This window comes from Canis lupus, chromosome 24 (assembly GCF_048164855.1).
Source record: "Canis lupus baileyi chromosome 24, mCanLup2.hap1, whole genome shotgun sequence".
NCBI classification, from domain to species: Eukaryota; Metazoa; Chordata; class Mammalia; order Carnivora; family Canidae; genus Canis; species Canis lupus.
Window position 1 is genome coordinate 6,347,898 of NC_132861.1, and position 17,143 is coordinate 6,365,040.

The window sequence follows — 17,143 nt, forward strand, 5'->3', positions numbered from 1 at the left end:
CTCTTTCAGATCCTTTCTATTTTGTAGCTAACAAGAACCAGGTGGTCATGAGTTGCTAATAAATGTGAATTCTTATTCTTTTTCCAAAGTCTGCTTTCAGCTAGGTCTCAGTATGATAGTTTATTGTTTTTGAACATGTGAGTTGGGACCAAATCTAAAGTGGGACAGATACCTGTTGCTTTTTCAAGATTGATTTGTCTTGCTAATTCATCTCATTCTGTTAGTTTTATCCTTCTTTCCAAATGCCACATTGTACAATTACTTCAAACTCTGAGCCTCTGGATTTCCTTTAGCAATTTTCTTATCTGTATACCAGAGAATGGCAAAAGCTTTCTGGTCTGTGGATCCACACCATCAGGATCACCAGGGGATTTTGTTAATGCCCCAGGTCCCACTTCCGTGATTCTAATTGAATAGGTCAAGGGAAGGACAAGGATTTGTAAAGAGCTGGAGAGTCTGTCCTTTATCCTGCAGGAGGACCATAGGCCTTGGTAAACACTCGCTCCCCCCTGCCCTTTGGCATGTGATGCCACTGCATGTACAGACCCCTCATTAGGACTCAGCAGTACACCCACCAAAGATCATGTAGGCTGAGATTGTCCTGTCCACCCCACACCCCATCTGGTGCATCCTTGAGTTTTGTGGACTCCATCTTTGCATCATACCCCAAGTTAGTCTGTTCTGTCCATTTCCATTTCCTTCACCATAGCTCAAGCCAGCATCTTTTCTCACCTATATTAGCCCCTTTGAAACCCTTTCTCTACGTAACAGCCAGGGTGACCTTGTAGACTCACAAATAAGATGGCTTTGCCTAAAACCCTTCTATGACTCCCCATCTTGCATAAAGTACAATCCAAACCTCTCTCTTAGTCTTCTCACTCCTGACTTGATTGATCTCTTCCCTGCCTCCCTTTGTTTCCTCTAATCTGCACATGGCTGGCTCTTTCTTGTGTTCAGAGCTCACCTTCAATGTCCTCTACTCCCAGACACCTTCCCTGACCACCAGTAGAGAAAAACCACTCACTCAGCCACTCACTGTCACATCACCCTTTCAATTCTTGGCAAAGCACTTATAAAACTAGCGCTTGTCCTTGATTTTTTTGTTTTGTTTAAGATTTTATCTATTTTTCATGAAAGACACAGGGAGAGAGACAGAGACATAGGCAGAGGGAGAAGCAGTGGGACTCGATCTCAGGACTCCGGGATCATGACCTGAGCCAAAGGCAGATGCTCAAATGAATGAATTTAATCTGAGCAGGAAGTATGAGCAGAAGTTAGCCAGGTGAGGTAGTAGTATGGCCAACTTGATTCTTATGCTGGGAAATGAAGGTTTTAATGCCCAGAGGTAGGAAGATATTTAGTGCATGTAAGAAACTGAAATATTGTACCCAAAGGAAAGATGAGACAGAGGCTGAGGTAGACAGGAATCTTATGGAGTGTGCCAAGGATGTTCTCAAAAAGCAGCAAGGAGTCACGGAAAGGTTTTTGGCAGGGGAATAACAAGAGATTTTCTGCAAAAAATTCTCAAGAAATGCTTGTCCTGAAGTTGTGTCACACCTGCTGCAGTAGATTGACTAATGACCACCCAAAGATATCAACTCTTAAATGTTACCTTATTTGGAAAAAGCAGCTTTGCAGATATAATTAGGCTAAGGATCTGGAGATGAGGAGACTACTTTGGATTATTCAGGAGGTCCCGAACACAAACGTCCTCATATGAGCCAGGCAAAAGGAGATAAAACAGGCACACAGAGCAGATGTTCATGCAGGGATGGAAGCATAGATGTCAGTGGTGTGGCCACAAGTCAAGGAATGCCCGGAGCTACCAGAACCTGGAAGAGGCAAGAAATGAATTTTTCCCTAGAGAGCCTTTGGAGGGACTGTGGCCCTGCAACACCTTGATTTTGGTCTTCTGGTCTCCAGCATCTTGAGTGAATACATTTTGGTCACTTTAAGTCACCACATTTGCAGCAATTTGTTATAGCAGCCTTCGTAAATTAACACACGCACTTTGCAAAAAAGGAGAAATAGAAATAGAAATTCAGATGATGTGCGCTGTCACACATGGGAACCCACCCCATCAGTGTAGGCCCAGAGTGTGAGACTGGAGATGTTCGTTCATCTGCTGTTTCTGCAGTCAGCCTTTTCCCCTTGTGAATGTTCTCATGACTCTAATGGATGAAGGTAAGCCTGTTTCATACGACATGATGCTTGACTCAAGCCAGCTACTTTATTTGAGGCTAAAAGGGAGAGCTGTGTGTGTTATAGAAACAAAGACCAACCAACCAAACAAGATCATGCTAAGGCTATTTATTTTTTGCTAGAGCAAAGGAGTCAGCCGCCATCATTTGCATTTTGGCAGAGACTTAGAGCAGGCAGAGGAGTGGGAGAGCTTTATAAACGGCGAAAAGGGAAGGCTTCAGGTGTGGGCTGATTGTTGGTGTGGGGAAGCTGTGGGTGGGCTAGCTGTGTGATTGGCTGGGGTACATATTTAGCTTTCTCTGGTTTTAAGTTGGAAACAAGGACAAAAATTAGGGGAAGCTGTCATCTATTAATCAAGTCTTGGCCATGTTGGGCTGATTGTTATAGCAGTTACTGGTTAGCTTCCTGGGTCGTTACTAGGGAACGCAATCTGACTTGTGGCTAGTCTGACTTACAGCAGGCTGGCTTCCTGGCTGGTGAGCATAGATGAGGCTTGGCTTGCTTGCTGAAGTAGTGGGTCAGAGTTCTGTTGTTCTGCATGGTCCAGCCATTGTCCATTTGCATACTCAGTCACTCAGTGTTCAGTGAAGACCAAGAAGGCATCCCTCTTGAGCCAGATGACATGCATGTGTCTATCAACAGGAACACATTGGGAGAAAGGCCTTCAGTGTCTGTGATTTGTTCAAACCTCCCACCAAAGGCACACAGGTTTCTGATGAGAAGCTCAGAGCGAGCCAAGGGGTGCTTCTCAATTTTAGTAACTGCTTTACTTTCAAAAAGATGAAGATTGTTAGTGGAGTTGTATGGGCTAATGAAGAGGCAGCAGATCCTGGGCAAATGCTGAGGATTGTCAGAAAAAAAAAAAAAAAAAAAAAAAAGGCTGCCCTCAGGGACAAGTTTAAAGCTTATGATGTTGGGCTTTTATGGGAAAACAAGCTTACCAACTACAGGTATATTTTAGACTTCCAGAAAGACAAGATCTTGACTTCATATTGGCAAAAGGGTATATGATTATGGCGTTTTGAGGCAATTCTGCCTGGCTTGACAAATAGGGTTACATATTCCCAGGCTCAGTAGGGAAGAAAGGTATCTGCCTGGGTACTTGGCCTCAAACTAACATGGCCCGGGTAGCATTATTTGGGGCTGGGCTCCAAAAGTTTCATTGCAAGGTCAGGTGGTCCCTGGAAGGGAAATGATGACTTGGAGAGCAGCTATTTGGGCGATGTTCCTGGCACTTCTCTATTACTGAGATTTGTATAGCACAGAAGGCTGTGCCGCCATAACCTCCTCCATTCAACGAACTCTCAAGTGAGAAACCCCCAGTGTTTCAAGGCCCCGTGTCTCCCCATGCTCTCAGAGATGGGTGAAGCAATCGACGCTGATCCAATTTTAGCAGACAATTGGAAGACCTTCAGTGTGGCCAGTTGCATCATCTGCACTGTAGTGAATGCATAGAAGACTGAAACTATCAATTCATGTTGGCCACAGCTGTAGAAAGAATGTGCAAAATGCACTGTTTCAGGGACCCAGGCAGGTGGTTAGTGATGGCTTCATAACACCCTCAAGGAGGAACTTAAGAATGGATGGAAGACCATGGGAAACGTGGCCTGATGAAGAGATCTAGTAGTGGTTCTCAGCCAGGCATCACTGACATGAGGGACAAAGGAAATAACAGAATCCGTTTTAGGAAATGAGGACCGGACAGAACAAGGCATGGAGCAGCTTTTCTTGCCTAGTGTCTGGAGGTCGCCCTCCTTTCTCCCTCCTCCAGGGCTGAACCGCAAGGACTGCCTGACCAGCAGGCTGGGACCATACGGACAAGAACACTCATGGGTGACAGAAATAAGATAGCAGGAACCTGGGTTACCAGGCTAATGTCTTAGAGCAAAACTGCTCCCCACCCCAGACCTCCATATACGTCTACGTTGTTATAAAGGGAAAATTAACTTTTATTTGACTGTTAGGAGAAAGGAAAGTATTTAGAGAAGAGAATCATTCTGAGTGGTGACTCTTGTGACATTAGTACAGAAAATCCCAGTGCCCTAAAGTCTTCTGCAGAGGTTACATAAAGGAGTCTCAGCCAATGAGTGCTTCCAGAGCTGGTTGGTGTTAGCTTCACAGCCAGCAGCCCTGGCTGTGGGAACACGTGTGCGCCATCTGGAGTGCTCAGCTGAGTGTTCTGAAAAGCTGTGGTGGGCCAGTCTAGGTGCTGGGTTTAGACACGCGTAGCTGTATTTTTAGAAGGTACTTTAAAAATCTCAATTTCTGGGACTTTACTCTCCAGCTAAGCGACTCCAACCAATGCCTTCACTTTCAGCTCAGTCTGCTACATACTTCGTTTTTGAAAAACCACGTCTCAGAGTGTTTCAATCTCGACTGCTTTTATTCTAGACATGCTGCATATGGAGCTTAGGGAAGTAACACTGGTTCCCAACCCCACAGCCAGTAGGGATGGGAATTTCACTGTCAAAGTGTCAGGATTGACTCAGAATGCAGGTGGCACAGGAATGATAGAATGGGCTTCAGTCCTTGCTGGGGAGATGCAGACTGACCCTTCCTGCAAGGAGCCTGTATTTGGATATCCTGTGATGCTACTGTGAAGTGCAAAAATCATCATGTTTCTATCAGAAGTAAACCTTAGTTGCCAGACATAACCAAGAATGCTCTGTTCAGTTCACCAGTGCTGACAATCCGGAGACTAAGCAGGATGATGAAGGCTTCAAAACCATGAGACAGATGTGGTGAATCCTCCAAGCACCAGAGGTGCTCCAGAGAAAGCTGGACGGCCACTTCTAGAGACAGGAGAAGATACTCATGAATTGAGGAGAGTTGATTTGGTAACCGCTGATAACCTTGGCATTCTCAGAGGGCTCCTTCCAACTGAGGGCATATGAACATGTAAGAGCGACGTGGTGGAGAGTTAGAGACAGAATCCCAAGTTCTCTCTCGGTCGTTGAGTTTGTGTCATTTTTATAAAAAGTCTCTAGAACTGAATGTGCTTCCTGACTCCCTTTTGCATATAATCAAAGAGAGGGATGCTATTCCATTTGGAGGTTTTGTGCTTTTGCCAAGTTGAGAGGAAGCTTATCTTTGTAATCAGGGTGGGGAGGAAAGCACAAAGCCTCTACTGCTCGTGATGGATTCTTCCAGATGAACTTGCTCATCTCCTTAACAGTTCTGAACAACTGAATTTCGAGCAGGTATCAATTGAGAGGCCTCTGCTTGACGGTGCTTTTATTCTGGTTGGTTTTGAAAAGAGAGTAAAGGAGCAGAAACATACCTTGTTTAAAGAATATTCTCTAGCCAGCATGCAGCATATCACTAAGGCTGTCTAGGCACGTGGGGCTTCCCCTTTGCTCTTCAAGGTTCTCCAGAAGGCACAAGTGGGTCCCTCTGAAGGTACTAATGTCCCTGCTGTGTGAACTCAGGTGAGGTGTTAGTGCCTGTGGTGGCATTCTGCCATCATTTCTCTTCTCTAGCACCTTCCACAACACTACAGCCTACCTACCAACTGTTTCTGAGTGGGGGTAGAATCTGCATAAGTGGAGGTTCTCATGCCACTGGGAACATGGCCAAAGAATTTGTTCCTGTTTTAGTCTCTTCCCTATACATCGGCATCTGGGTTGTCTTTCTAAATTTGTCCATTACAGAAGGCTCATTTCTTGAATTGGGGTCCAGGGTGAAGGTGGGAAATATTCTAATTCCTATCTTACCAAATCTTGAGGACATCTGTAAGGCAAACATTCGTAGAGACCATATGGAGAATGATACTTTCCTTCACAGAATTGTGAGTATAGGGACTTTCCAAAGCAGAGATTTAATTAAATCTGGTTTGCTTGCTGTGGTAGCTTCACTCACCAGACACCCATTTAATGTGCTTGATCTGATTTTCTATACTTTGGGTAGACTTCAACCTTTAGTAGCAAGAGAAATTACTATCTGGAAGCTTCAAGTGGCTTACCTGCAATCCTTCAATATTGTCTTTCTTTTCTTTTTTTAAGATAGATTTATTTATTTATTTATTTATTTATTTATTTATTTATTTATTTATTGAGAAAGAGAGAGAGCACAAGCAAGTGTGAGGGGCAGAGTGAGAGGGAGAGAGAATCTCAAGCAGACTTCATAGTGAGCATGGAGTCTGACATGGGGCTGGATCTCACGAGCCTGAGACATAGTGTCTGACACTTAACCCACTGTGCCACCCAGGCGCCCCCAATATGGTCTTTCCAAGGAGTGTCTGTTCTGTCCATTATCTCCGCTGCCAAAGGAAATGCATCCCTCATAATACAAGGGTGCCAAAAATATCAGAATGAAGTGATTACCCTCCCAAAACAAATGGCCCCACAAGAGAGGGAGAATGGAGGGTGCTGTTTTTTTCCTTGCCAGAGGCTATGAAATTGTCTTTTGTGAGAACAAATAAGGGTTTCTGTTTTACTAGCCATTTAGATCATATTATTTATGATGTTTCTAAGTTGTGGTTCTAAGCTGACAAAGATTTTGGTGTTCTCTCTAAAGTAATGAAGCATTTGTCCTTCTTCACTGCATTTTTCACCATTATAAAACACCATTCCCATTTAAACTAATTAAAATACTTAAAATTTAAACTTTAATGGGAAAGATGGTTGGAGTCTTTTGGTTTGTTGGTTTTTTTTTTTTTCCTAATTTATGGCTTGGAGCTGCAATTTTCTTCAGTTGCTTTTATTTTGACCCTAGGAAAAAAGCAGTTGCTGTCATTGTTTTGTTTCTGTTTTCTGTTATTCAGCCCTAGCCTTTCAGAATTATTCTAATCCCTTATATGACTCATGAAGCTTCACTATTATCTTGAAGGCAAGAGGTACAAGATTTGTAATATTTGTAATTATCTTTCAGACTCCATGACCCCCAGCCTAATACTTCACTATAACTCCACTTCTGAAAGAGCATTTATTGTTTTGTTCTGTTCTGTTTCCTGATACGATAGGCATCTTGATAGAGTTGTAGCTCTAGTATCTTCATTTTTACCTCAATGTCGATATGGGAACTGGTTGTTTGCAATGCTTCCCACTATCCACCATCACTTACTTGTCTCTCTGCCCCAACCATGGGCACTGATAGAAATTTTTCATCCTTTATTCACAGTAGGACAGCTTGCGTAAGTGACAACATCAGATCCTGGGATCATGAGGAAGCCACCAATTCAAGACTAGGGTTCTAATAGAAGTCATTTAGCCTTACTGAGACCCAGTTTCCTTCTCTATAAAATGAGAAACTGGATGAAGTCAGTGAATAGTAAGAGTTCACACAAGTGGTAAGAAGATCAGTAGCAGGCAGCCTGGGTGGCTCAGCAGTTTAGCGTCACCTTCGGCCCAGGGCATGATCCTGGAGACCTGGGAATGAGTCCCCCGTCAGGCTCCCTGTATGGAGCCTGCTTCTCCCTCTGCCTGTGTCTCTGCCTCTCTCTCTCTCTCTCTCTCTCTCTCTCTGTGTGTGTGTGTGTGTGTGTGTCTCATGAATAAATGAATAAATAATCTTTAAAAAAAAAAAGAATCAGTAGCAATTTGGGCCAATATTTATGGAGGAACTTTACACACTTTTTCACATGCCAGGACTGGTTAGTACCAAGTGGAGTAGGAGGTGAGGGGGCAGACTAACAAATGGATACTTTTGATAGATTAATGATATGGTGAGAACTAGGTTCAAGAGAAGCAAGAGCAGCTCTAGAAGCATGGCATGAGCCCATGAGTTCTTTTCAGTACTTCAAAAATCAAACAAAACGCCCACGTTGGCTCTGATAAGACTGAGCTACCTAATATCTTTATGGTAGCTGGAAAATGTCAACTTAGTGTAGTAAGATTGGTTCAGTTTTGCTGATCCCAGAGCCCTGGTTGGTAGTTGGAGCCATAACTAGCAATTCTGGCACCTGTGGCAACCAGCACACGACAAACCCTAAAATCAACTTTTTAATTCATGTTGCGACTCACAGATGGGTGTTATTACCAATGTGCACCATCTGGTAGCTTCTTATTTTAACTTTTCATTCTTGCTCACTAGATACTGAGCTTTTTAAATTATTATTTTAAATTTAGTGACCCCTAAACATTCATGATCTGAGACAAAAAGTCCTGGTCATCCTGCCCTCGTTATAGTCCTGATTTTGAGTTAAAATGAACAATGTATTATTATTCAAAACAATTTGTTTCATACCAAGGTTTTTTCAAACATGAGTTTCATGACATAAAAATTAGCAAAAGAACCCTCAGTTTCAACAATGATTTCGTTCAAATTACTGCTGGCTAGAAGACTCCATACTGCACTACCAGGTGGTATTTTGAGTCCCAAAACTTTGTATTTTCTTCATTATGCCTGCCATGCTCAGCACTTGGCACACAGTGGACACATGATGGAAGTTTAACTGGAAGCATGCCAGTGGACCAGCAACATTGCAGCCATCCAATCTGGTTGCTAATATATTTCCAAAAGGCCAGGCCAGTATCCAAGGCTAGGACAAATTCCAGGATTTGTTGTCTGTTACATGGACAGAGCCTTGAGCTAATTGGATGTCCTCTTCACATGTCCCAAAATCTGTTTTGTGAATTAAACCTCTGTAGACACACCTGTGGACACTGTCACCCCATGAGAATAATTTTTGAGGTTCTGGTTGTATCTTTTATTGTATTTCTTGCTAACTTCTGTCATTTAATTTTTGCTGATCTCTCTCTCTCTCTCTCTCTCTCTCTCTCTCTCTCTCCCTCCCTCCCTCTATAAGAAATAGAAGTCTATTTCAGGACCATCTGGCTAGGCTAGAGCAGCCAACAGTGGCCCAAGTAACTACCAGGGAAGCCTGGATATGCTCAGTAATGCCCTGAATCATTTTCTCTCTGCTTTTGACGAAAAGACCACATAACTAATACCTCAAGGTGGAATTTCTTTCCTCTTCTTTTTCTTCCTGAAATCCTTCCTCTTCTTTTTTGCCTCACTACCCCCTATAGTTCAATGCATAAGGCTCTCCAGGACACATTCTCCCCTATCTCCTATGTACAGCCTTCCAACATTTGTATTTTATGTACACTTACATGCCTTCTATATTAAACAATATGAACTACTTTGTTGGTCTGGGAAAAATAGGAAAAGATGTTTATATAAAGCCATTCAGAATGTATAAAGGAGAGAAAAACATGTTTTGAGTTCATAAAATTAGAAATTTCATGAGTAGGGAAGAAAATTTCAAATTCAAGCATCAGAAATAGATCTGGAATTATTATGATTTCTTTGTTATTGAAATATAAAATGGCAAAAAATGCATAAGGGAAAAGCTAATCAGTAGATTTCAATTTTAGACTACTATACCTAAAAAGAATACCACATTTAAAGCTAACATCCTTCAACAACTACCTACAAAGATAAATATTTATAATGTGGTAGATAAAAGGAAAGAACTTTAATACAGAATGCATTCTTACAAACCAATAAGAAAAAGAACATGCAAATTGCAAAGGGCCAAAGGACATGAGCAAATAATAGCAAAAGAATACAAATGGCTAATAAGCATCTGGGAAAAAATATAGAACTTTATTGGTAATCAAGGCAATTCAGATTTAAGGCAATGAAGTCTGATATTGTGTAGAAATTAAAGATTTTTTGAGAAGATAGAACCTAACCTTAGTGAGGGGTCAGGCTATGAGTACTCTCATACTCTGATGGAAGTACAATTTGGGTCAGCCTCTCTGGAGGGCAGTTCGTCAAAAGCTTTTCAAAAGTGCATCTCTTTAGAATCAAAATCCTACTTTCTTCAACAGAATTTTTTAAGCACTTGCAATGTGCCCCCTGGTTTCCAGTAACTAGAAACTAAATTTTATTTGCAGAGGTTAAATCTTTCCTAAAGAAATAATCAGATAAATGCACACTTATTTAGAAGGGTGTTTTTTAGCATAATTACTTATGATAGTGAAATGTTGAACCCAAGTTTAATGTTAAATTTCATGAACACAAACACCAAAGATTTAAATCTAATAAAAGCAAATTGTTTTTCATCCTCAGGCCTAGAAGCGTCCTATAAACACTGTTGTGTGGTGGCACACACTCACACGGTGCCCTTGTAGCAGGGTAAAGTCATCTCCACCAATTTGACCTCTTTTGAGCCAATGGTGTCATTTCTTAACATATGGCAAAAACAAACAAAAAACATCGCTAGCACTGCAAGGAATCCCTAAGACCAATAAATTGGGACCTGATGGGTAGAATCCTCGATCACTGCCTATCTTGGTTTATGAGATTGACCTTTGGTCTAACATTTTTCTTGGAAGAAAGAACAATTTATCCTGAAAGAAATACATAAACACAAATAACACACAAGGCGGGTGGAGAGAACCAACAAGCTAAGCTATTTACTAAGCTATTACTCCTCATCTATCCAAAATATTACTGTAAACAAGGTAAACTAGAAGGCTTAGGGTATTATTTACTTCGATGTCTAAGACGCCCGCCCACCGTACCCTTTCCTCATTGTTTTTTGGCTTTTGTTATAGATAAGCACTGGGTTGGCAGGAAGTAGATGCGGCTGAGGGTGGCCATATATATCTATTTCCAGGTTTTCTATGCATTTTGAATGGTTTGTGCCATGCTCCTATAATGATGTGTGGTTGTTGTTCTTTCTCCAGAATGTCGAGTGGTGAAGTCCACTTCTTACACCAAAATAGCTTCATCATCCCGCAGGAGCGCCACCAAGAGCCCGGGGCCTTCCAGGCGCAGCAAATCCCCTGCATCAACCAGCTCAGGTAAAGCACCACAGGAGATGAAGAAACTGTCTTGTTTCTGACGCATGATGAGCAGAGGGTGTGTGAAGCCCAGAGCATGAGGTTTTTAAGATAGGGTAGATTCCGGTTTACAATTTTAGAACAAGTTGGAGTGGTGTGGAACAGATTTGCTAGAGTCTAGCATGTTAGCTTAAAGGAAAAGCATCAAGCTTGGGAAAACTTACTTAGCAAAGACTCAGGAAACCCAAATTTGTCCACAAATAGAAGTATACTACCGACTTGCGTCATTTCTACCACCAAAATCAATTTTTCACGCTAAGAGCAAACTCCCCTCCCCCTCAACTCCAAAAGCCTCTGTTGAAGCATTTCTTCTACTTGGCACTGGCTTATGAGGAGTTTCCAATTTGTATTTGCTGAACTTCCATAAAACACATGTTTTACTCTGGGCCCCAGACTGGCTCTGGAGCTAAAAGCAGTAAGAATAAGAGCCTGGAGCAGGAAAAACTGTGTTGACTCTGGGTCAGTGTCCTGCCTCTCAGGGGCTCTATGCTGGTGCTATAGCAGGATGTGTACTCAACAAATGACTGTCTCAACCCTGCATCTTCCTTCTTTGGTCTTAAAAATAAAATGAGTCAGAAGGTATATGTTTGGTTTGGTTTGGTTTTTGGTTCTTTCTTTTTAGTTTCAGGAATAAGGTCTATTTCACTCCTGAAGGGAATTATTTATTAAATAATATAAATTGTTGAATGGGAATTATTAACTGATATGTACATCAAGGTGATTGTCCCTAATTTCATGAAGACAGAGGAAGCTCTTATGAATAGAGACAAAGACCCTTTGTGGCTACATGGAGGCCGTGTACTTGCCAGCGTGAGCCAAGAGACATGTGCAGAGATCTCTAAGCTGGAGCAACAAGGCCTGTCTCTGGCATCATTCGCCAGCTATTAAACTACAGTGTAAGTTATAACCTCCATACTTAAAAAGAGAGAGGTGCTCCGATCTGTTTTTCCTAATAAAAAAATAAAACTATGACCTCCAAAGGAAGTCTTGGAAAAAGAAACTCTTAGTAAGCTGGGTAGCTAGAGCACCTAGCTCATCTTGGTTCTCTCTGAATTACCTCCCTGGGCTTTTATTGTTCACAGCAAATCCCTAGTCTCCAAAGATCTTCTTTGATGTTCAAAGGGTGGCAATAATGGGCGGCCACTGCCCCCTTCTCACAGCATACCCCACATCATAACCAGTCAAGGAATAAGTCTCAGATCATGGTTAGCCCTTGAGATGCAGCTTGTTTGCTTCTCCTAGTTTAAGGGTAGACTGAGAACTCTTTCCTTAATATGACATAGCTCACCCAGATTGAATGGAACCCTGAAATGAGACTTTGCTAATGAGTGAGGTATTGAGACTCAAAGTGTAGAGTGCATGAATGTTACTTGGGAACTCAGTAAAGTTTGTCATTCTGACTGCTGCCCCCATGCCTCAGATTCTGATACATAGGCCATAAACCTATGTTTTAGCAAGTATTCTAAGCAATTTTAATCAGATGATCTATGTATGTACCATACTATGAAACGCAGGGGTTAAGGAAGTGGCTCCCCAAATGTGGTTCCCTGGACCATCAGTAGCACCATCATCTGAGCATGTTAAAAATGCAGTCTTGATGAGGCCCTCTGCAGACCCACTGAGTCAGCAACCCAGGAATTTAGGGCCCAGCAGTCTGGGTTTTCACAAGCCCTCCAGATGATTCCGATGCTCACCCAAGTTTGAGAACTAATGAATGATAGATAATAAAAGGGAAATAAATATAGGGAGTCATTTGACTGCATAATCTGGTAAAAGATATGACTTGCTCATCTTCATTTATTGGTATGACAGAGATGACTTCCTTTCTATGCCTCTACTTGTCCATCTTTAACCTTGTACCATAGCAATGTCCATCTTTAACCTTGTACCATGAAGTATAGACCAAGGTTTTAATGACCCACCTTCAGAGAGCCTATTACCTGGGCCAAGAGAGAATTTCTGTCTGAAGATCATCCCTTCCCTGGAAACAGATATTGGGGAAAGTCTTTCTCTTTAAGAGAGATACCACCTGTACACAGAGATATAGACTTCTACCAAATGGCAGAGAGGTGCATGTATAACTCCCCTTGGAGACCTTAGCTTGTTCATTAATCAGCCAGCAGGTGAAACCTGAGCTCTTTAGAACATGTTCAGTCTTGACCAAAGAAAATTGCTCATTTTCTCTGAGCAAACCTGGGCTGTCAAATGAACCCCCATGGAGCAGAAAGGAAGAACAAGATCATGGGCCTAGTCAGCCTGTCGCTCCTAAAATCTTGGCCATTTGGTATAATCATGGAAAGTTGTAAAGGAGAAAGAAGCCCCACATTAACGGAAATATTAGCAATACTGTAAAAAACAACAATATTACAAAACAAAATCAGTCCCCAATCTAAAACACTCCGACATTGACGAATTTTTAATATTTTCTCTCTTCTTTCTTAGTATATACCAGGTGTAGTGGGGGAGATATCTAATAATGGGTGATTAACCAAATTCTTATGTTTTTTTTTTTTACGGGATAACTATTTCAACAGAATCAATATACATAATTTAAGCATGATAGCTGGTGACTTTTTGTTGTTCTTGTTTTTAACAGTTTTTAAAATGTTGATTTAGTAGTTGTTTTTTTTTTAATTGAAGTAGAGTTGACACACAATGTTGCATTTGTTTCAGGTGTACAACATAGTGATTTGACAAGTCTGTACATTATGCTGTGCTCTCCACGAGGGTAGCTCCCGTCTCTCACCATAGAATGCTATTATAATGCCATTGACTACATTTCCTATGCTGTGCATTCTATGTCCATGGCTTATTCACCCCATAACTGGAAGTCTGTATCTCCCACTCTCCTTCACCCATAGTGCCCATCCCCCACATCTCTCCCTCTAGCAACCATCCATCTGTTTTTTATATTTATGGGCCCCCTCTGCTTTTTCTTTCTTTGTTTATTCGTTTAACAGGTTTTATTTTTAAGACCTGTAGGCAGGCAGTTAAGTGCTCCTGGGTTTGGGCAGGAATTTCTTTTTCTTTTTTTTCTTTTGTCCTTATAAGTCAAGGAAGGGGGATAAGTTGGATTATCATGCACATGTCAAAGAATGGAATCATGAGATCTGGAGTAGTTACTGTCTGCTACTAAGTTTGCTACTATAGATGCAGAATAAGTGTCCTGTTTTCTGTCTGCTTATGGCAGCCAGATTGAAGGAGGGAATACAAGAGAAAAACATGGAGAGAGAATTTTTGCAACTCAGAAATAACTGCATAAATAGTGAAAAACCTGTTTTACTCCAAAAATGAATCTAAAAATTTGAGTTTGAAAAAAGGAATTGTGAATCTAATTTTAAAAAGATAATTATGAATACAGGAAATCATTTCACTTGAGAATTAACGTAACATAATCACTACTCAGCATCTTGAAGATTATATAAATCTTACAAATATAATACATCTAATATATCTACTTGTAATCTTATAAATATAAATGAATGTATCATTTACTAAAAGTAATTTCAGAAACTAAAAAGCAGACAGGCAAATGTAATGAATATATTTGTATTTGTCACTGCCAACATTTGTAACTATTCTTTTTAGAAGTTTAAAATGGATAGAATGAATTACTTCAAAATCAGTAGATTTTTTTCAAACAAGCATTTCTCTTTACTTTTGTTTCCCTGAGCCCTTTCAACTCTAGTTAAAATCTGGTTGATTTGACTGGCACTAACTTGGAATTTGTGGTAAGTGTGCCATGGCAGGTAGTATCTTTTCCATAAAGTGGAATCTGAATCCATTCTAAAATTAAACTTCATCAAGGTGTTTTTAACTTCTAGGTCAAAATTAATTAAATGGTACTGATCACATTTTGTTTAACATGAGACCTTTATGCATATAAAATTTTGCCTTTTGATCTAGAAAGCACTTTATGCAACCATTTCTTGGTTGTATAACAGCTTATAATATGCAATGACTATCTCTTGATTCTAACTTGCTACCAAACCCTATCACCTTCCTCTGGATGATTCTAACTTAGAGAAGGTCTACAGAGCTGCAATACCCCGTCACAAATCTGTGGATTATGTCAGTGTTCCCAAGACCACTCTCTTTCCCTAGTATCTAAGCTCAGAGTTTAGGAAGTCCCGTGATATTTCCATTTCTTTTCTGGGCAAATGCAGCTGCTGGGTGTCAGGGGAGTGCCTGCCTTGGGCCCCTGCACTGTGCTCACCTAAGACTCTTGGCTTCACCCAAGTATGGCTTTTATACCCAGTGGAAAGGAGCACTGAATTATCGCTACATTAACTGCATCACCATTTTCCTAAGATGGCCTGTTCACTGTTCTTCAGAAATCATAAAGACTAGAATGTGAATAATTTTACTTTCATACCTCTTAAGGGTTGATGTTGCCCCAGACCCAATTGCCACCACAAACCTGTCTTTTTAACATTAAAGAACCTTTGCTTCTACCCTTAAAGTATTAACTTAAAGTTTGAAATAATTTCTATTTCATTTGTTCAATTTCTACCTCCAATATTCACCTTTCTATGTTATACAGAGATTAGAGCTTAGTATAAAGTTAAGATATGGTCAGTTTTCTCTTTTGTGTTTTAAGATTTTATTTATTTATTCATAAGAGACACAGAGAGAGGCAGAGACATAGGCAGAGGGAGAAGCAGGCTCCTCCTGGGGCGCCTGATACGGAACTCAATCTCAAGACTCCGGGTTCATGCCCTGAGCCAAAGGTAGACGTGTCCCAAGATTTGCTCAGTTTTCGTGCCATTCTGATGTTCATGATAATACTGTTAACTGTATTTAAATGACATCAGAGTTTACATACGATCTTTATGTCTTTGATCGTTTTTGATTCTCCTAACCATCTCCCAGCTACAGTCAAGACATGATAGTATTATTTGTTATGTAATAATATAGACTATTTTGTTTTGTTTTGTTTTTTAAAGTTTTTTTTTTTTTTTTTTTTTTTTTTTTTTTTTTATGATAGTCACAGAGAGAGAGAGAGAGGCAGAGACACAGGCAGAGGGAGAAGCAGGCTCCATGCACCGGGAGCCCGATGTGGGATTTGATCCCGGGTCTCCAGGATCGCGCCCTGGGCCAAAGGCAGGTGCCAAACCACTGCGCCAACCAGGGATCCCTAATATAGACTATTTTTGGAAATGAGGAAGCAGTGAGGGCTGGGGGAACTGCCTGGCCTAGAGTGACTGAGTTAATAGTGGCAGCTCAGGGCTGGCACCTGGGGCTCCCAGTGCTCCAGACAAGGTAGGCTGGCCATCCTGGATATCTGTTTCTTCACCTCTGTTTATTAGAGATTTGATCTCCAGAAAATAACTAATACAGTACCTAGTTCAATGTTGCAATTTACAACAGCATAACACTTTGCAATAGAAGCCTAAATATTAGTCCCAGGACCAGCATTCCAGGAGGTGAAATGATTCACTCCAGCTTCATGATGTATGGTTAAGTGGTAAACAGAAACTTTCCTTTGTAAGTCAGTGTTAGAACAAGAATGGGAAACCTCTATAAATCTTCTCTTCGTCCCTTACTCATTCTTCTTCTTGGAACTAAAGGAAGTTAGAGGTGATTTATGAATGTAAGGTGTTCATTTACACATTCAGAAATATCAAGTGCAGGTCTGCTAGTGTCAGGTGTTAGCTAGGCACTAATAAGGCAGAGATGAAAGAAACAGCCTCTATTCTCAAGAAGTACACAGGTCAAGCCCCCTAAATAATTTAGAGATAACATAATTCATATACTTGTTGAATTATTATTAATCTCCTTAACAGAGAGTTGGAAAAGGCAATTGGAACTACAAGAAAAGAGAAACCAGGAGCCTTACTAACACACACAAAGAATAATGAGTCCCTAGACAATTGTGCACTGAGACTTTGACTGCGTTTATCACTAAGAAATGGGAAATGTGGTTTTTAGTTGCTTCTTAAAGAAACAAGAATATATAAGACTATCATAAAGAGTGTTTAATATGGGTTGAATCTTTATTCATGTGTGTTTATCTTTGGAACACAGACGTCTCATAAAATGTGTAATTTAAAAGTGAAATTCTTTTAAACGAATTCCTTTTTCTGCACAAGGAAGTTATAACAAAATATCTCTAAAATAAAAGAATAATATGCAACTAATTTTATTTC

At 40.8% G+C, this 17,143-nt stretch overlaps 1 protein-coding gene across 9 annotated transcripts in view; it reads left to right on the top strand.

Moving 5' to 3' along the window:
- Nucleotides 1–17,143, top strand: part of DCLK1 (doublecortin like kinase 1) — a 341,630-nt gene that overhangs the window by 234,113 nt on the left and 90,374 nt on the right. For all 9 annotated transcript variants that reach the window (XR_012017059.1, XM_072797415.1, XM_072797422.1 and 6 more), the window contains exon 5: nt 10,839–10,955. Coding sequence is in view for 8 of the 9 variants with exons in the window: in XM_072797415.1 (XP_072653516.1) it covers nt 10,839–10,955 (117 nt within the window). In the remaining variant the exon portion in view is untranslated. The remainder of the gene's footprint in view (nt 1–10,838; nt 10,956–17,143) is intronic.